Consider the following 22,098-nt stretch of genomic DNA (forward strand, 5'->3'; position numbering starts at 1 on the left):
TTAATTTTGTAACCTTAAATTCTGAATTGATTGGACTATAAGTATAACTGACATGTACACTATTTTTGCTTTAAAAAATCCAAATAAAGAAAACAATTGGAATGTAAAGTGTGCATAAGTTTTTTTTATTGGAACTCTCCTCTTTACAATTGAAAACAATAACATTATTGATCACTAAAGTATGACAACATCTATGTCAGTCATGCCTGTACGAACTGAATCATTTCATGAATGTTGTAATCTGATCAGTCAATATTAATACATGTACTTAAATTTGATTATAATGTTCAATGAATGATTTCAGTGACTGAGTTTCCTCCAAAAATAAATTAAGCTGATGCTGTGCTTTGTACAATGTGTTTAATATTAGTTACAGGACATGAACTACATGAAGATATTGTATGAAGAACTGTCAATGTCAATATACATAATAAATGAAGGACTGTGAATGTCAAATGATGTATATGACACAAAACAAGCAAAGCATGAAAGTTGTTAATGCTGTTTGACCATAAAGTAAGTCACCAGACACTCCTTATCCTGTCACTATGTTTTGGTCCCAAGTTTTAACACTTCTTGGAGAGACAGAATAAATCCTCCTGAACCGAGATGAAATAAACATCTGTCGTTTTTAAAAATTTTAAAATGAATCCCATCATGTGAAAGACATGCTGACATATTCTTTTTCAATGAAAACTCTTAACAGGTGTTGTCGTCTGTCAGTTTGCCCAGAATCAACTGTTCTGAGGAAAAAGTGACAATGTTGGCCACAGGTCAGTTACAGTCATCAAAAAATAAGGCTCACCTACTTTACATTCATGGACAAAGTAATATCTTATGAAATAGTAACGTAAAATTGCTCAATTAACAATTTTCACCTTTGATTTTTAACCTTCACCGGATCACGCGTTGGACTACACAGTCCGGATGATGTGGGTCGTGTACGACCCAAACTTCCCAAAGAAGGATTCAACGTAAAAAGTATGGGTTGCACACGACCCACGCCATCCGAATAGGGATAAACATTTTGTCGCCTCTTTGCAGAGTATGGGTCGTGTACGACCCACGCCATCTGCATAAGGATAAACAACGTAAAATTCCTTACGTAATTCCATATGGGTCGTCCACGACCCACATCATCCGGACTGTGTAGTTCAAATTACATCATCGTTTATTTGTTTGTTTACAAAGATATTCTTTCAAAAGTTGGGCAATGAGACGGTCGTATGGTGATTAGAGATTACATGAAGTCTCAATTAAAAACTCCAAATAGTTTCAGAGATAAAGACGATTTTGTGAGGCTCTGGGTCGTCCACGACCCACGAAGCACGGTGAATGTTAATAAAGAATAACTAAATTTAAAAAACCTTGTAACTGAAAAAGCAAGGGTTTAAAGTATTCATAATGGTCCTGACGACTGATGTTTGACTTTTATGACACTACAATCATTTTTCAACTCCTAAACAAAAACTATCAGCTGGAAAGTTGGGTTTTGTTGACAATTTCGTATATAAACTGTACATTGTATACACAAAAATGTGGTACAATGTATTACTGCTTTGTCAGAGTACTGTTTTGCACAAGGTTTTATTCTGATGAATAATTAAGAAAAAAGTATCCTTTTCCTTCATTTGAATGTTCAACCCACCAAACCCTACTCACCTTTATTCATTTTGACTCCGTCAATTTATCTCTTCCTTTTCCTTTAATCCCACTTGGAAAACAAATTTAGAATGAAATGAAAATCTGCTGCCTTCAGCTAATTACATGTAAACAGCATCTGGACAAGAAGAGGTGATGTGACTTAGCTGTCTATCACTGGCCGAACATGTTTTAGCGACCATGTTCCCAGTCACAGCATCCTTTCACTTGGACATTATTACACCAATCATCAACAGCATGGCTGCATTCTGTGCAAGGAACGAATTTTTGGTGAATTAATTTAGAAGATTGACATGGGCGTCATTTCCGAAACTGACTGAACAAAACCTTCCCAATCTGCACAGGAAGAGGCAAATCTGTTGATTTCTAAGTTGAAGGATGCTATTACCTCATATCAAAACCATGGACACATTTTTGGCTGCAAACATGATTGCCCACACCAGAGGAATTTATCTTATACTCTCAAAAAGAACCAGGTTTCAACAACAAGTTGCATTTGACCATATGTCATTGAAAACAAGTCTGACTTGGAATTCTGCAATAATTGATACACAACTGAGCTGGTCATGACAACTCACACGAAACAAGTAAAATACTTTAAAAATGACACTCCAGTCAAGAAAGAGCTGCCTGCTGTACAATTATATCATCAATAATGAAAATAATATATAAACGCAGAAGGAAAATACAAACACTAAGATATGGATGAAATTCAATAAGATTCCAGGCACATTTCAAACGACAACAAAATGGAATATTGCACTTCTGAGAAAACGTTCATGAAACTGACAGAAAGATCTTCAATGTCTTCTTTGAGTCAAAAACAAGTCAATACACAACAACTCACACATACTGTCAACTCTTGCTTGATTCATTCAAGTCCATGATCAAGATCTTCAAAAGGGTAATTGCAAAAATGCAAGTGTTTAAGTATTTACACTTTCACTTTGGAATGAATTCTCTCTCTCTCTCTCTCTTTCACACACACGCACACACACACACACACACATTCTCTCTCTCTATTATGCTTGCAAATATGCAAAATGTCATACTACCTAAAGTTACTAAAACAACACAAGAGTAACATAAAACAAATATATGACGTATGATCCAAAAAAAATGATGAAACCGCTTTTATATATGTCTCGGGTCACTGATCGTTAAAAGTAAATTATTTGAATGGCCAAACTTTTCACTGGTACAACCTGCAGAAATGACTTCATTAGATCGATCGTTACGAAATAAAATGATGTTTCAACACACGTTACTTTTGCGAGTGCTTGAAAATTCAGTCTTTTAACAAGCGCCATGAACATTTCTACATCTTTGAAAGACTGTAGCAAGGTAATGACACAGTGGAAATTGTTACAGATTTGAAGAAATTTAGATGAATCAAAGTAGCTCCATATTTTACAATCTGACAAAAGTGTAAAAAGAATTCAGAACTGGGAAAACTCTGACAAGCCAAAAAGACTTCAGAAGAGCGCTCCAAACAAGAGCACTGTAGAACTAAAATAACAATAAAAGCAAATGCTTTAACGACTCGACACCAGAACTCAGAACGTGCTTCTCCTCCATGAAAACAAAATAAGGGCAGTAACTCACTTCCTAGAAGTGGAAATGATCCCCGATTTTTGCCTCACACATTTTTCAGTCCCAATTTGACCCCTGTGAATTCTGGTTATTCCCTCTTAGAAAATCAGACTTCATGCCAAGAAGTTTCACTGCACCGAGGACCTCAAAAAAGCTGTGAAATTAAAGCTCAAACCCATCCCAAAAGATGGCTGTCTTTAGGCCTTTTCTGAGTGGCTCAGGCACTTACGACTTTGCATCGCTGTAAAAGGAGAGCTGTTCTAATGGCTGCTGTAATTTGGCCAGATATGACAAAAAGTCTCAGCGAAAATCACATTTGATCATTTTGTTTGGATCATACTCACTGTTTTAAAACGTCCACCTTGTTCCATACACCAACTCCATCCCTTAATAGTAGCATCAGTCTTTGGAACAAACAGGCAAACAAACTCACATATATATATATGCATATACTAAAAAAAAAAGAAGAAAAAAGAGCCTTATAGTTTTCTTAACAAAGATGATATTTGTCTTCCTTTTTCAATTATTACTTTCTGTAGCTCGTTGTAGAACATTATGATTTCATCAGAGTAATTGCTGAAAGTGAAGATGTCATCTGAATATGTGACAATTAATAGTCTACAAATGAGCAGATTGAACCTTTTCATACCTACATGAACAGAACATTTTAAATACTTCCTGATGACAGAATATTACAGGTATAATCACTTTTTTGAGGAAATGATACGAAGTTCATGAAAGTTCCGCTTCTGAACACTTTTGCTAGAAATGAACTATAGTATGCTTAAAATACAAATTCATATGCAAAGTTAGATTTCCTGTCTACAATGAAATGTGTGTTTAACTACAACAGTTAGAAATTGAAAGAACTGAGGAATACGGTGCGGCAGGGGGAAGCTAAGAAAAGACACAGGAGAAAAATCTACAAAAGGAAGATTAGATCATGTCAGACACAAATATAGCAGGTATACTTTTGAGCACCCTGTTTTTTTTCTCAGGCATAATAAATAATCAATTTTTTTAAACATTGTCCCAGCTTCCAAATTTCATCCCAAACAGTTTGATACAATATGCTCTACATCTCATTATGGCACAGCAGTCTCTAAAACCTTCCAACCTTTGATTGACCAATCAATATTGCTGCATCACCAATAAACCAAGCTGGAAAAACTAGAACATAATCCCGCAAATCACTTCCAAGAGTTGTCAAAAACCTGCAAAAACAAAGTGTTAGCGGCACCACAAAAAATAAAAAAGCCACTGTTGAATTCGCGCAAAACGCTAACGCACACTACCCCTTCACCGATAACTGCATCAGGCACACACACAAAAAGTATTAACATGTCCAACCAGAATATGCTGAGCGGTAGCGCTAGAGCCTAAGAATTAGCCAGGGCTACATGAAAATGAGGTTGTCGAGCCCCTTCTGCCACAAAGCGGACTGAACACGCCTACCTCGCTGGCGTGCCGTGTTTGGAGAGAGCTGGGCCGTCGTTGTCGCCTCTGCCTGCACCACCTCGGACAAACTGTTGCTGCTTGGCTCCGATGGCAGGAACACGTCAGAAACTGAAACAACAACCAATAAAGGAGGTTTAGTTTATCAATTATTCTTTTCTGATATGGGAGCGCTACATGCTTGCAGACACGTATGCTTGCACATCTGCTTGTAGTCGCTGATGTAACTGTAAGTCTAATGTATGTTACCCTGAATGTAAAGTACCATGACAGTCCTAATATAAAATGCCTTTTCAGATGTCTATGAACCAGGATCAATGAAACATACAAGATACAGATATTCACAATTTGCTGGCATTCCTGAAGTTAAGGTTGAATAAAACAACATCCCGGAGCTGGACAAAGAAGACACCGACATTGTTGTTAAGGCTGTTGGGAAGTCTGTCGGCGTTGACCTTACTGACGCGATGATCGACAGATCTCATAGAGTCGGCAGGAGACCTGGCCCAGGAGAAACATACAACAGAGCGATCATATGCAAGTTCACTTCGTTCAGGTTCAAGCTCTCTCTTATGAGGAACAAGAAGAACTTGTCCCAGACCGACCCCAGGAAGATCTTTCCTGATCGTGCTTGGCCAGCTGCCCGGACGCCCACCCCAAAGCTCTTCATCAATGACGATCTGACTCAGGCTCGGTCAGAATTAGCCGCCAAAGCCAGACAACTGAAAAGGGAGAAAAAACTCGAAGACACCTGGGTGTGAGATGGTGTAGTTTTTGCTAAGCAAGGCAGTGCAGTTTCGAGAGTCACTACCATGCGAGGCCTCCTCCTCTTGTGTAACTGTATATGTGTTACCTTACAATGCTTCCAGTGCTGTGTTCCAGACTTTTTGTCCCTGAATTTAATGAGGTAGCAATCGTCTATAGTAACAGAATATGGAATTGATTTACATATGTTCTACTGATGCTTCTCATTGATACTTGGAATATACATTCAAACGTGATATACAATAATATTAAGTTGCTATTATTGACGATACATTGGCAACGGAAACATGTGCCTATTGGTGGTATTGCCTTCCACACAAGCCTTGGTATGCAGTTATCACCGATGTAGAGCAACGGTATTCAGCACGGAAACTCTGTCTTGGTAACTTTCCCGTGCCCTAAGTGATGTTGACCTACTTGTCGCATCAGCCGTGCCATGTGTGTGACTGGTGCGAGTGTGTAAAAACAGGCCATATCAGTAACCAAAACAGAAAGATGTCACTCCAGTCCGTGTGCTCGCCTGTTTCAACTCCCCCCCCCCCCCCCCCCCCCCCTCTTGTTTCCTGGTATGTTGAAATGAGAGAGAGCCAATGGCCTAAAAGGTTTCGTTTGAAGCGTTTATTTATAATTATTATCTTTTGATTTGTTTCGTACTTGTTTACATTTTCCCGATCAATCATTTTCTTGTTCTCTTTGTTGGTGTTGTTTGTGGTGATTGTCTTGTTATTTTATTCTTATTTCACTCTCATCTTGAGACATTGTCAGATGATGTTGTTATTCTCTTTTCCTTTCTCAGTCATCCACTATTGTAGCATTGAATATGAATTAGTTTTTCCCGGTTGTATCATTCTGAGCGCTGCACTGACGTGGTACCACCTCCTGGCCTCTGACTGGTTTGAAATCTTGCAAAGAGCTGTGACGTAATGAGTGGATGTAGTCTTCAACAGTTCAGGGCCAGGATTGGGAGCTACTCCGGTGTCGCAGTCAAACTATCGACGCATAAACTTTATTTTATGAATATCAAAAATGTTAATTCATGTCTAGTTCTTTTGTTGTACGGGTCAAGAGGCTTGTCGCTAGCCCTCTTATTGTTCTTGATATTAAACGATGCCAGTTTTTCACACCATTTGAGTCGTCGAAGTCGATGTTGTAACAAGAAGGGCAAAGCCCATACGACTCACATGCTTTACACATTTTTCCTACCAAAATACATGTGACCTTGACCCAAGGTCAAGGTCATCCAAGGTCATGCAACACAAAGCTGTTAATTCAAGACATAGGAAGTACAATGGTGCTTATTGGCTCTTTCTACCATGAGATATGTTCACTTTTAGTGGTTCACTACCTTATTTTGGTCACATTTCATAAGGGTCAAAGTGACCTTGACCTTGATTATATGTGACCAAATGTGTCTCATGATGAAAGCATAACATGTGCCCCACATAATTTTTAAGTTTGAAACAGTTATCTTCCATAGTTCAGGGTCAAGGTCACTTCAAAATATGTATACAATCCAACTTTGAAGAGCTCCTGTGACCTTGACCTTGAAGCAAGGTAAACCAAACTGGTATCAAAAGATGGGGCTTACTTTGCCCTATATATCATATATAGGTGAGGTATTCAATCTCAAAAACTTCAGAGAAAATGGGGAAAATGTGAACAATAGCTGTTTTTTAGGCAACATTTATGGCCCCTGCGACCTTGACCTTGAAGCAAGGTCAAGATGCTATGTATGTTTTTTGGGGCCTTGTCATCATACACCATCTTGCCAAATTTGGTACTGATAGACTGAATAGTGTCCAAGAAATATCCAACGTTAAAGTTTTCCGGACGGACGGACGGACGGACGGACGGACGGACGGACGACTCGGGTGAGTACATAGACTCACTTTTGCTTCGCATGTGAGTCAATAATTAACGGTTTGAAAAATAAGACGAACTTTTCTAATGTCCTCGTCAGTACATTGATGTTTGTGAACATGCTTTTCTGTTTCATATGTTTGTGTTTGTTGCACTGCTTTGTTGTAATATGGAACCAAACCCTGGACCAGTTCTTGATAGAGAACAAAACATATCTATTGTTCATATTAATGTACGAAGCCTTAAGAACAAAATATTTCATTTGCAGGCCGAATTAGGACGTTTCGATATTATTACTGTATCAGAAACGTGGTTGTCCACAGATGTTGATAATGAAGATATTAATCTGAATGGTTTTCATCCACCAGTAAGATGCGATAGGCCTGGTGATGCTCATGGGGGTGTGGCGGTGTATGTGAAGAGTGATTTGATATAGAAACCCAGATACGATTTGAGCATACCTTCTCGAGAGGCGGTATGGGTGGAAACCAAAATCGACCAGGAGACCCTTCTTGTTGGTACTTTTTATAGATTTATATATAATGTAAATTATTGGGACTTGATTGATGAATCAATTCAGTCAGCATCAAGGACACCACAGAAATTGATAATACTTGGCGATTTTAATGCTGATTGTATGAACAACCCTCCGCCTCGACCTTCAACGATTATTAAATGTTAATACAGTCGAACTCGCTTAAGACGAATCACTGGGGATCGGAAAAAAAGTTCGTCTTAACCAAAATTCGTATTAAGAAAATTGATTGATTTTTTTTTTTTTTTTTTTTTTTTAAGTCTTGTACATTTTATGGTGTTTCAATTTGTTTCTTTCGCAACTTTCATGCTGCTTCACGTTTAGACAATAAAGTGACATATTCAGTTACATGTTCATGTGTGTCTCATGTTGAGTGATGATTGTTGAGTTTGAGTGAGAGTGAGCACACAGATGTTTCATCCAGTTGTTACGTTTTTGGTCACACACACGCACACACTGACACTGTCCACATTCGCGGTGTTCCTATCATTTGTCCGGAATCACTTACCTTGGCGACGGGTAGCAAACCTTGGCCAATTTATTTTTATTTTTTTTTTTTTTTGCAACATGATGTTCAAATCCAAATCGAAAGCACTGACTGACTGATAAACTATCGCGAACCGGCGAACGCAAACGTTGAGAGTGTGGTTTCCCTTGTCCAAGGGAAACCACTCTGGCATCTATATTTCTTGGCAATGGCTTCCGTTCTAAACATTGATGTTTCGTTTTTGGTATTCGCGAAGGAAATAAACGTCAGTCAGTCATTCATGTTCAGTGTCTGAGCTATCAATCACTTTGATTCTAAATTTGAAATTGTTTTGTGAGTACAGTGTAATCAGTTTAACTTTATTCAGTGATCGGTTGAGCAATGGTTCAAGCAGTCGACGCAAGGGAAGACTTTGACACATGTATTCAAACTTCTCAAATTCCCATGATATGTCGATCTCGGGACGAGTTTAAAGATTTCGTCATAAGCGTGAGTAAATTACAGACATTATGCATGCTTGGGAATCCAAAAAGTGCTCGTTATAAGCATAAATTCGTTATAAAGAATTCGTTTTAAGCATTTTTTTTAAGCATGAAGAAAGAGGTATTCAGTTGGGAACTTAAAACTAATACGTTATAAGTCAAAATTCGTAACTAGCGTGTTCGTTTTAAGTGGGTTCGACTGTAGTTTGTTTTAAATCGTGACAGAACCAACACGAATTACAGAACATTCATCCACTCTTATTGACTTGAATCATTAACCCCATGTCCAGACATGATAGATGCAGTTGATATTTTCCTTCCAGTTTGCAGTGACCATTCTTGTCCGTATGTTAAAATAAAGAAAACAGTTAATTTAAAACGTTCATTCAAGCGCACCATTTATAATTATTCAAAACTCAATATTGGGAAATTTGTAGATGATTTGCAAAATCTAGATTGGCCTGAGGTTGTTAACTTAGAACCACTGGATGCAGCAGTCGAATCATTTACGGATATACTAATGACTGCTGCCAAGCACTGTATGCCTGTAAAAACAGTTGTGATAAATGAACGAGATGCCCCATGGATAACCGAGGGAATTAAAAAGTTGATAAGGAAAAAACAAATAATACACAGTTTAGCTAAACGTTTAGATTCTATGTGGTGTTGGGCGTTATTCAGACGCATTCGAAACATTTTAGTAGACAAAATTCGTAAAAGAAAAGAAGAATATGATATTGAATTGGACGATAGAATAATTTCGCAAATACATTTTAGTAACAAAGATTGGTGGAAGTTAGTAAATAATTTCATGACCAAGAAAGGCCTATCACAGTCAGAAATTCCACCAATTGACAATAACGGAATTATTTGTTATTCTGATGAGGAGAAAGCAGGAGTATTTAATACATTTTTTGTTAACCAATCCTGTGTTGATGATGAAGATGATCCTTTTCCAACCCTGTCAGAGCACCCAGGATCCGCTCCTCCACTTATCATTACTACTGACATGGTTTCTGGAATTATTAAATCCCTTGACCAAAACAAGGCAGTTAGTCCCGATCTTGTTCATAACAAGATTCTTAAAGCAGCCGTAGACGTTGTCTCTGATCCACTTTCAAAACTGTTTAGTAGATCATTAGCCGAAGGTAGATTTCCAAAGGCTTGGAAAGTGGCACATGTTAATTACCCCAGTTTACAAGAAAGGCGAGAAGTCATTATGCACAAATTATCGCCCAATAACCTTATTAAGCTGTATCGGTAAAGTAATGGAAAAATGTATTCAAACTCATATGTTTACGTATTTGACAGATCATAATTTATTGACAGTATCTCAGTCAGGCTTTATTCCAGGTGACTCAACTGTTTTTCAACTTCTTGGTATATATGACGATTTGTGTCAATCTTTGGACAAGCAATGTACATCACAAGCAATATTTTTTTATATTTCCAAAGCGTTCGATAGAGTATGGCATCGTGGTCTGATTTATAAATCATACGCAATAGGTATAAGAGATATGTTATTAGAATGGATTAAAGATTATTTGTCTGATAGAACTCAAGCTGTAGTTATAAAAGGTTGCATGTCAAATTACCGCTGTGTTCATTCTGGTGTCCCTCAAGGGTCAGTCTTGGGGCCACTTCTGTTTCTTGTTTATATTAATGACATTGTTGTTGATATTAAATCAATAATTAAATTATTTGCCGACGACACGAGTATGTACGTGTCCCTTGATAAGACACTTGAACGCACTGAAATTTTGAATTCTGATGCACAACAGATAATGCAATGGGCAAAAAATTGGAAAGTTAATTTTAATCAGTCCAAAACTGAATTATTGACTGTCTCTACTAGAAGACAACCGGAAACATTGCCGGTAACATTTGGCGAAGAGATATTAATTGAAACCACTGTTCATAAACATTTGGGCGTGTATCTGCAAAATGACTGTAAATGGAATCATCATGTACACTCTATAGTTGTTAAAGCTCGTATTTTAGTTGCATGTTTGCGTTCCAATAAATATCGACTCGGTCGCAAGGCACTAAAAATGATGTATAAGGCTTTTATTCTTCCTCATTTTGACTATGCAGATGTAATATGGGATAATTGCAATGCAATGTTGGCAGTTGAACTTGAAAAAATGCACCTAGATGCTATTAGAACTATTATTGGAGCTGTTCGTGGAACAAGCCATCAAAAACTTTACAATGAGTCAGGTTTTACAACACTGCAAGAACGGCGCAGAAAACATAAATTGATCGTTTATTTTGAATTAGTTAATGGTCTAGCGCCAGTGTATTTACTTGATTACTTACCATCTCTCATTTCAGCAGTAAATCCGTACCACCGACGCAAACCATATGATAGGCAAATGTTTCGATGTAGAACTGAATTATATAAGCATTCCTTTTTTCCTTCCGCAACATCTTTATCATATAAAACAAACGAATTCAATTGGTTGTTTTAAAAGATTTTTGTCCAGAGATGACCCTCTAATTCCCCCGTATGTCTACTCTAAAGTTCGAAAAGCAGAAATCATTCACTGTAAATTAAGATTAGAGATAAGTGATTTAAATGCAGATATGTTTAAAAGACATTTGACAAATGATGTTTTCTGCAGGTGTGGTTTTCATGTTGAAAATTGTTAACACTTTTTATTTGACTGTCCATTGTACACGAATGTTAGAGCAACCACTATTGATCTTTCTTTCTTTATTTGGTGTTTAACGTCGTTTTCAACCGTTCAAGGTTATATCGCGATGGACCACTATTGATACTCTACCAGATAATAATAATATTACTGTTTTGTGTGCTGTGTACGGTAATAGTGACAAGTCCTTGGCTGAAAACACAGCGCTGTTTCATCAGATTCAGAAATTTATATTAGACAGCAAACGTTTTTGTTAATACCATATGTTTAGTCATTTTGTTATTAGAGCATTGAATTGATCTATAGTGGATGCAATCTCTCTCTCTCTCTCTCTCTCTCTCTCTCTCTCTCTCTCTCTCTCTCTCTCTCTCTCTCTCTCTCCCTGTATCTGATTGTCCTCTGTGTCTCTATGTGTGTGTCTATGTATGTGTGTGTGTGTGTGTGTGTGTGTGTGTGTGTGTGTGTGTGTGTGTGTGTGTGTGTGTGTGTGTGTGTGTGTGTGTGTGTGCGTTGTTTGTGTGAGATTTCCGTACCACTGTTGCTATAGTTATCGTTGTTGTTGTTCTTGTTTTCATTTGTTTAAATATCATGCATTTACAATATTGTCCGCCACATTACTCGTTTGTTTCTAAATTCTTTCTTTCTTTCTTTATTTGGCGTTTAACGCCGTTTTCAACCACGAAGGTTATATCGCGACGGGGAAAGGGGGGAGATGGGATAGAGCCACTTGTCAATTGTTTCTTGTTCACAAAAGCACTAATCAAAAATTTTCTCCAGGGGCTTGCAACGTAGTACAATATATGACCTTACTGGGAGAATGCAAGTTTCCAGTACAAAGGACTTAACATTTCTTACATACTGCTTGACTAAAATCTTTACAAACATTGACGATATTCTATACAAGAAACACTTAACAAGGGTAAAAGGAGAAACAGAATCCGTTAGTCGCCTCTTACGACATGCTGGGGAGCATCGGGTAAATTCTTCCCCCTAACCCGCGGGGGGTCGTTTGTTTCTAAGAGCACATTTATAAGTTTATCTTGTTGTGCTCCCTTAATTACAACTTTCAATTACGGCTTTGTATTTACGCAACTGAATAAAAAACTGTTTAAACAAAGGTTGAATAATCCATGCACACAGGAATGTACAGATATACCAACTGACATGAGTTTGAATAATGAATGCATGTTGCAACACTTCAAAGACCATAAAGCTTTCCTGGGGTGTGTCAAGGATAAAAATGATTGAAACAGGCCAAAGTTAGTATTACAGGGCAATTCCACTATATCGCGTTCAACTACATCGTGAATTCGGCTATATCGCAATGACATGTTGGACCCAGAAAAAAACCAGGAGTGACCTTTTTCGGATGTCGGCAAAAAACAAAAACACTCGTCTACTGTCAAGGTTTCACTCCCTGAGCAAAATCATTTACTCTCTTGAACTTACACAGCAGGCGTCAAACTTCATATCCCTCCACCCCAGCCCCCCTTTCCATCCGCAACTTCAAATACCGTAAACTACCTTGTAAACGCCCAGTATCGACCTAACGCCCATCCCCTACTTTGGGTCTAAAACTGTGTACTGTACCTTTTTGGACCAAAAGTGTAAAAAAAGGTTGTTGTTTTTTTCTTTTCTTTTTTGAATCCGAACGCAATACGGACATATTATTCGAGTGAATGATGAGAGGATGCTGCGTTGCCGTCATGCCGTTGATTTCAAATTGCACTGGTGTTTCAACTCAATCAATCAATCAATCAATCAATAGGAAGCTTATATAGCGCGTATTCCGTGGCAGTTCTAAGCGCTTGTCGAAGAGTTGTCAACACAGGACTAACAAAGAAACTAACATCTACAGACGGACACGAACCCCATCACACACTAGCAAACCCTGATAAACATACAACAAACAACTGTTTAACAACAATGTACACATCAATAGCTAGGTCCAAACAAAATAATATTAAGCACAAAGAAAACACGTCTCACAGAGCACAGCACAAGAATGTCAACTAGGAACCATTTTAATGCTCTTTCTAACATACAAATATCTTATACATTTCAGCTGCATAGATAAAGTGATTCTTTATTATGCAGCTAAAAACAGAAACTCTAATACTCTGTCTCTTCAACAAAGTAGGGATCTTTTGATGACTGCGATAGGACATTAACAATAAAATACATATTTTATTACCCAGATGTGTAAATGGAGCATCAATCTCCCAGCAAATGACAACACAACATTAAGTTATCATAGACATTCATAGCACATTCAGATTCTTGCAGAGGAAACCAAACAAGAAGCAAGCGGAAAGTATATATAGATGCATCCAACTTAAAATTCCACTTTCATCAGCAGAAAACAGAAATTTGTTTTCTTCTAAAAGCTAAGATCAAAAATTATCCAGAGTGCAAAAGAGAGGATGCATCACCGATATATCACTGAGTACTCCTAGCTCCCACAATCAAAATCATAAGCATCATGCTTGGCTGACATGCAAAGCCTACTAAGTAGAAAATCAAATGAAAATTAGAACGAAGACAAAAACTTGACTCAGATTTGAATGAAAATGAACTGAAGACAAATGAGAACAAATAAAATGAAAATGAGGACAAGGACGATTTTTTTTTATCTGAACTTAAATGAAAATGAACCAAAAACAACTGAGATAAAATTAAGCCACACAAAGAAACAAGTCGCGTAAGGCGAAATTACAACATTTAGTCAATCTGTCGAACCCACAGAATAAAACTGAATGCACTGCATTTTTTTCACCAAGACAAAACAGCTTCGTCAATCCCTGCTGCAAGGAAGTCGCTCATTTTTACCGTGCAACAAGAAGTGAAACTGACATGCAAGAAAAGCGAAATAGCGTATTGAGGCAAGCAGGACAGCGCGCTTTTCTGTATTCTTTTTAACTTTCTGAGCTTGTTTTGAATACAACATATTATATCTATATGTTTTAGGAATCAGGAAATGATACAGAATAAGATGAAATCATTTTTGGACCGATTTCATTATAATCGTAGTACATTGTACTAATTAACCCATTTTCGTTAATTGTGATCACATTTTAAGAGTAAACATGGCATATGTATTATATTTTTCGATTCAAAATTTCATGAAGAATGTGATGTAATTAATTTTAAATCTGTTTGCGAAAAATCGATTTTAATGACAACTTTAACGAGGAAACTCATTAATTAATTTCTAAGCCTCCAAGCTGAAATGCAATACCAAAGCCCGGGCTTCTTCGAAGATAACTTGACCACAATTTACACCAATTTGGTTGAAAAATGAGAGCGTGACAGAGCCGCCTCAACTTTCACAAAAAGCCGGATATTAGATATTATACTCGGGAACTCTCATGTAAAGTTTCATGAAGATCGGTCCAGTAGTTTCTCTGAATCGCTCTATACATACATACATACATACATACATACATACATACATACATACATACATACATACATACATACATACACACACACACCCTCATCTCGATTCCCAGTCAACGTTAAAACATTTAGTCATAACTTAACTAAATGTAATAAAAATAACAAGAATAAAAGAGTTTGGTTCAAAGGACACAGCCCGTAATAATGAAAACAGATTTATTAAAGTGATACACCTAAACAAAGAACATGTCAAGAACCAACAACAAGATACATTTTTTAATGAAACCATAATCGAAAATTTCAAAAGTAAATTTTTATTTGATTAATATACTTACCCAATTCTCATAAATGAATTGACTTCAATCTCACATGCTAGATGTCGAAACACTACTCAAATTACCTGCCCTTGTAAGGGTGGTAACCAAGCTAAAAAAACAGACGCCATAGCCGTTGCTATGACCTGACCCCATTTGGTTACCCATAACCCCCCGTGCACCACTTTAGCGCCGGCATCCGGAATAATCATTCGAGACTTCTCAAAAACCCGTAGGAAATTAAGTAGCGGGGATGGTTGGGAGGGTATTAACTATGAGAATTGGGTAAGTATATTAATCAAATGAAAATTTACTATTGAAATTTTCGATTAAATTACATATTCTTACCGCAATTCTCATAAATGCAGATTGCTCCTAAAGGCGGAGGGAACTTACTTATGTCCCTGAGAGAACCTGTCCTGTAGAAACTAACGAGGGCAAGGAAATGGCCCCGTCAAGTCAAGAGCAGGAGATGTCCAGGAGGTAAAAATTAATGAACACGTCATCAGACCTCCAATGAGCTGTTGGCAAAACTTCGCCTAGGCGACCGGAACGCCACACAGCGAGAGAAGAACCCCAGGCTCTGGACTCCTGAACCCCTGAACGCCCCCCCCCCCTTTTTTTCAATAAGCCACCACTCATAGGCCTGTCCTATGAAAGTAGCAACACCTCTTGTGAGAGTCAATTTAGAGATGTCTCTTTCACGTATAGTGTTAAGATATAAGAACAGGAGCTTTTGGCTCTTAGTTCCAATTGACTTAGTGCAAGCTAGGTAGGATTTTAAAGCTCCAACCACAACAGTTAGATAAATCCAAATCGCCCGGAGCGAGAATCCTCCCAAGAGGAGGGAATTAAATCCCGGAGGAGATTGACCAGGTTTCTGAATCTTGGCAAGGAAATCAGGCCGAAAATGCAGTGAAACGGAATCATTACTGTTGTGGAGATCGCTAGATACCACTGGAATCGAATGGAAGGATAAAGAACATTATGGAACTTACTTTGATGTAGTGCGCAGTCACTCATGACGTAAGCGTAGACGCTCATCGGACAGACGGAACTGTGAAGATCTAACCAGATTAGTGTCGATGTTTCCCGAATATTCTCGTATGTCCATTAACTATATAAGTAGGGCTGCGCACACATATTGTTGTTCTTTACCAGTCTTGCACTTGTTCTTTCTTACACTGTGCTGAGAGATATTGTCACCGTTGTTCCAGCTGTTAATAAATCTACAGAACCTACACAACTCGTTGTGTCTCCTTTGCGACTGAGAGTGGCGAAAAGGAAAAACACGACAACTGGCGTCGCCGACAGTCATTTCCCTTGTCTATTCGGAGTGACTTATTACTGCAAAATGACGGAAACAGAGCAGCTGATAACGCTTCTAAGGGAGCAGTTGGAGCAACAGCAACGCCAGCACAAAGAAGATATGGAGCAACAAAAGCACCAGATGGAGATGATGATGAAAGTGTTCAGTGGTGCCGCAGCTCCTGCCAGGGAGGAAAGCTACGACGATCCGAGTGCTTCGAATCTACGTTTTCCCATTACTACACGCCTAGCTGCAATCCCATCTTTTGTTGCGTTTGATGCAACATCGGAACTGTGGCCTGACTACTGGTCAAGATTTTGCACGTTTGTGGTCGCCAACTCCGTGCCGGAGCAGCGCAAGGCTCAAGTTTTCTTGACGAATCAGACTGCTACGGTCTACAAACAACTGGCAAATCTGGCTACTCAGCAAAATCCGCCCAAGGACATCAACAGTTTGACAATGGACGAAATTGTCAAATTCATGAAAGAACAGTTCGACCCGAAACTCTTCTTAGTGCGTGAACGTTTCAAGTTCTGGAGTGACATGAAACGGAAGCCAGGCGAAACTCTCCAGGAGTTAGCAGCGCGCATACGCCAAGACGCCGCTACCTGTGATTTTCCTTCGATCAAAAACCCACAAGACGAAGCTCTGAGACAGAGATTCATATGTTCTGTCAACAATGAGGCTGTCTTAAAGGCTCTATTCAAGATCAAGGACACAGAGCTGGATTTCGCACGTGCTGTCCAAGTCGCGATTGAGACTGAAGACGCAGCGAAGGTTGCCAAGGAAACTGTCTACGTTCCAAGACCATGCCAGTCAACAAGGTCCACCAGAACAAGACTACGGGTCCACGAAAGAACCACAAGCAGTCTAATTCCACAGACAGGAAGTGCTACCGATGTGGAAAGGCCCACAAAGCAACAGACTGCCCCTACAAAGAAGCCAAATGCCGATACTGTGACGTCACAGGACATTTGGAAGCTGTCTGTAGAAAAAAGCAACATCAGAATCGGGAACGACATTCCCAGGCTTCCGTGAAGAGAGTCACGAAAGCAGAGCTTGTCAAAGCGATCCTCGGTGAAGTTCCCCAAGATACTCCTAGGTTGGATGTACCCATAACAATCCAGGACCGACAGTTCACCATGGAATTGGACACCGCAACTACGGGAAATTTTGTTTCTCTTCCGGTCTGGAGACAACTAGGAAAACCGAAGCTGGATGACGTCACACATCGTTACGAGTCTGCCAGCAAGCACGACCTGCCCGTGCTGGGAACTTTCATGGGCCAAACCAAGGATCCAGTGACTGGTAAGCAAAGCTCAATTCCGTACATCGTCACCAAGATCCCTGATCTGAATCTGCTAGGACGCAACGCAATCCAGACTCTGGGAATTTCTGTGGACAATGCTCTAGGACTGAGGAGCATAGAGAGTCACGCTAAGAGTGAGGGTGCAAAACCTACGCATCCAGCGACCTCCAACGCGCCTTATGCTGCCCTGCAACGAGATTGTCACAGACTGTCTGATAAATTCCCAAATCTCTTCAAACAAGAATTGGGATGTCTCAAGGACTTCGAACTGGACGTGAAGTTCAAGTCTGATGCGAAGCCGGTTTTTCAAAAGGCATGTCCGGTACCTTTCGCTCTTCGTGATGACCTCGCCAAAGGCTACGAAGAAGGCATCGCCAAAGGAGTCTGGAAGCCAGTCCAGTTCAACGAATACGGAACGCCAGTGGTACCAATTCGTAAGGCACAAACCTCGGGCACCCTGAAGCCCAAGCTACGGATCTGTGGTGACTACTCAGTGGGCATCAATGATCAGCTTGAAGATCACCGTCATCCAATGCCACTCTCAGAGGAACTGATGCAGAAGCTAGGAGGTGGATTCGGATACACCAAGATCGATCTTGCTGATGCCTACAACCAGATCAAGCTGGCACCAGAGAGTCAACGCAGGCTAGCCACCAGCACTCACTGTGGGGTACTCCTGCAGCAACGACTTCCTTTCGGGATAAAGTCAGCACCTGGTTACTTTCAAGAGATCATGGAAAACCTGACCTGTGATCTACCTGGTGTTGCCGTCTTCCAAGATGATATACTCGTCAGCGGGAAGGACGCCAACGACCACCTGAGCAACCTGGAACGTTTGCTCACTCGTCTGAACGACAAAGGACTCAGATGTCGTCATAAAAAGTGCAAGTTCGCACAAGCCAGTGTGGAATACCTTGGACATACCTTATCGGCCGAAGGGATCTCCAAAGGATCGAAGGTCGAGGCAGTTTTGAAAATGCCAGCCCCTACGGACGTCTCAAGCTTGAAGTCTTTCTTGGGCTCAGTTCAGTTTTACGGGAAGTTCATCCCTAACTTGGCCAGCATGGCAGAGCCGCTCTACCGCCTGACGAAGAAGGCGAACCCCTGGAAGTGGGGAGATGAGGAACAGGCAGCATTTGAACAGTTGAAAAATGTGCTTTCCTCGGATCAAGTTCTGGTACACTTCGATCCAAACAAGACTTTGGGACTAGCTTGTGACGCGTCCAACGTTGGAATTGGAGCAGTCCTATTTCATCGCTATCCAGATGGAAGCGAGCGCCCAATCGCCAACGTGTCCAAGACTCTCACGGCTGCAGAAAGGAACTATAGCCAAATCCACAAGGAAGCCCTGGCCATCATCTTTGGCTTGCGGAAGTTCTACCAGTATCTCTACGGACGTCAGTTCATACTGGTGACAGATCATAAGCCGCTGACATCACTGTTCGGACCGAAGAAAGGGACTCCACTGCTCGCAGCTAACAGACTAGCTCGGTGGGCCCTGTGGCTGAACCAGTTTAACTACACCATCGAGTACCAGAAAACAGCGGATCATGGCAATGCAGATGCCCTTAGTCGCTTGCCATACGGAGATGACATCGACTTCGACAGGGAGGAAAGTGGTGAAGACATGGACATGGTGTGTGCCATCAAGGTTCTCAGTCTTCAAGTCCAGCCTGTGGATGCCAACATCCTCCGTCAAGAGTCAGGAAAAGATCCAGTGATATCTACTGTGATGCGCTACGTCCGTGAAGGCTGGCCACCAAAGAACGCTGAGATCAATGAAGATGTCAACAAGTTCCGGAAGTTGTCGGACTCTCTCAGTATCTGCCACGGATGCCTCGTCCATGGATCGAGAGTGGTGATTCCACAGAGCCTGCAGTCCAAGATCCTTGATCTGCTGCATCTCGGACACTTCGGCATGGAACGCATGAAACAGTTGGCAAGAACTGCTGTTTACTGGCCCGGTATCGATGCTGCTATTGAGATGGCTACTCGACGATGTGACTCGTGCGGTGAACATCAGAACAAGCCATCCAAGCCTCCAGTTCACCCATGGATGCTACCAGAAAAGCCGTGGAGCCGCTTACACCTGGACCATGCAATCAACTTCATGGGTAGAGACTGGCTGGTGATCACGGATGCTTACTCCAAGTATCCATGCATTCATCCTACGTCATCCACGTCCTCTAGAGCCACTCTAGACCTGCTGGAAGAAGATTTTGCTCATTTTGGATTGCCTCACACACTTGTCACTGACAACGCGCCGACCTTCACTTCTGAAGAATTTCAGAGCTGGTGCAAGGAACAGGGGATCACGCACCTGACAGGGGCACCATATCATCCTGCTACCAATGGAGCCGCCGAACGTTTGGTGCAGACATTCAAACAAGCACTGAGAAAATCTTCTTTGCCACCGAAGCGTGCTCTTCAAGAGTTCTTGATGCAGTACCGGAGAACGCCGACATCCTGTGGTTTCTCTCCGAGTGAACTCTTGAATTCCAGGCAGTTACGGACAAGGATCGACACTCTGCTGCCCTCGCCAGCCCACATCGCTCAGGGCAAGCAATCCAAGGAGGCATCCAAGTCTCAGATGACTCCAGACTCGAAAGCTGTCGTCAAGGTAACCAGACAGTACAAGGCCGGAGATCCTGTGTATGCTCTGTACCATGGACCTCGCCGAGACAAACAACCCCGATGGGTACCTGCAGTCGTCAAGAAGTCTCTGGGTACTCGCTGCTTCAACGTCATGGTCATTCCTCATGGTCCAGTATGGAGACGACACTGGGAACAGCTACAGCCACGTTACACCACTGAGGAAGACAATGAACCAGGTGAGGAAGTGGACACTGTTTCTGAATTTGTAACAGATCACCCCATGGAGATCTTGGAAACTGTGCCACAAACTCGGAGACAGACCAAACCCAAAGGTACTCCATCCGTTCCAGAGTATGGACCAGACAATCCAAGACGGTCAAAGAGAACACGCAAACCCACAGAGAGACTTTGCTGTTGATGCTTGAGGAGTAGCATCAGTTTAGGTGGGGAGGTGTTGTGGAGATCGCTAGATACCACTGGAATCGAATGGAAGGATAAAGAACATTATGGAACTTACTTTGATGTAGTGCGCAGTCACTCATGACGTAAGCTTAGACGCTCATCGGACAGACGGAACTGTGTAGATCTAACCAGATTAGTGTCGATGTTTCCCGAATATTCTCGTATGTCCATTAACTATATAAGTAGGGCTGCGCTTACATATTGTTGTTCTTTACCAGTCTTGCACTTGTTCTTTCTTACACTGTGCTGAGAGATATTGTCACCGTTGTTCCAGCTGTTAATAAATCTACAGAACCTACACAACTCGTGTCTCCTTTGCGACTGAGAGTGGCGAAAGGAAAAACACGACAATTACGTTCAAAGGTAACATCCTCCGGTAACCCCAATAGCGCATGGGTCTCGCTGCCCATGAGGGCTGAGGCCCAGAGTAAGAGGAACAAAGTCTTACGCGTTAAGTCTCGCAAACTAGCCGAGTGTGAGGGCTCAAAATGCCAAAGAACGCAAAAATTCCAAAACCAGAAACAAATCCCAAGAAGGGACAGGGGTACGCCTCTTTAACCTCTTTCAACAAGATCCTTTGATCATGCCCGCAAAAGCGCCATGAACATCGATAGAGAGGCCTATTTGTTTCAAAGTAGCTGAGATAGCCGAAACGCCGGAACCTCAGAGAAGAGACCAAGCTGCCCACAGCCGATAAGAAAAAGAGGTGATTAGTCACCTGGATTGAGCGGGGCGCTAAGGAGTTGAACCCCTGCTCTATACACCACTTGGCCAAAGAAGGCCAATGGGAGGCATACACTGAGGAAGTGGAGGACCTATGTGCTTCATGCACCCAGTCCAGCGTCAGAACGGAAGCACCCACGTTCTGTAACGCTATCAGCACAACCTCCAGCCCTGTATGCAGAAGGCCCATTCCGTGTGCAAGCCCTGAGAGGTCCTGCTGAGCGAGTCGGCCAGAGTATTGAGCCTTTCTTTCTTTATTTGGTGTTTAACGTCGTTTTCAACCACGAAGGTTATATCGCGACAAGGGAAAGGGGGGAGATGGGATAGGGGAAAGGGGGGAGATGGGATAGAGCCATTAAGTGTTTCTTGTTCACAAAAGCACAAATCAAAAAATTGCTCCAGGGGCTTGCAACGTAGTACAATATATATGACCTTACTGGGAGAATGCAAGTTTCCAGTACAAAGGACTAAACATTTCTTACATACTGCTTGAC

At 40.8% G+C, this 22,098-nt stretch overlaps 1 protein-coding gene across 2 annotated transcripts in view; it reads right to left on the minus strand.

Annotated features, from left to right (window-relative positions):
- Positions 1 to 22,098, minus strand: part of LOC138952779 (ral GTPase-activating protein subunit alpha-1-like) — a 499,987-nt gene that overhangs the window by 40,027 nt on the left and 437,862 nt on the right. For both annotated transcript variants that reach the window (XM_070324510.1, XM_070324511.1), the window contains exon 47: positions 4,711 to 4,821. In XM_070324510.1, coding sequence (XP_070180611.1) covers positions 4,711 to 4,821 — 111 coding nt within the window. The remainder of the gene's footprint in view (positions 1 to 4,710; positions 4,822 to 22,098) is intronic.

The sequence above is a fragment of the Littorina saxatilis genome, linkage group LG17, assembly GCF_037325665.1.
Source record: "Littorina saxatilis isolate snail1 linkage group LG17, US_GU_Lsax_2.0, whole genome shotgun sequence".
Taxonomy (NCBI): domain Eukaryota; kingdom Metazoa; phylum Mollusca; class Gastropoda; order Littorinimorpha; family Littorinidae; genus Littorina; species Littorina saxatilis.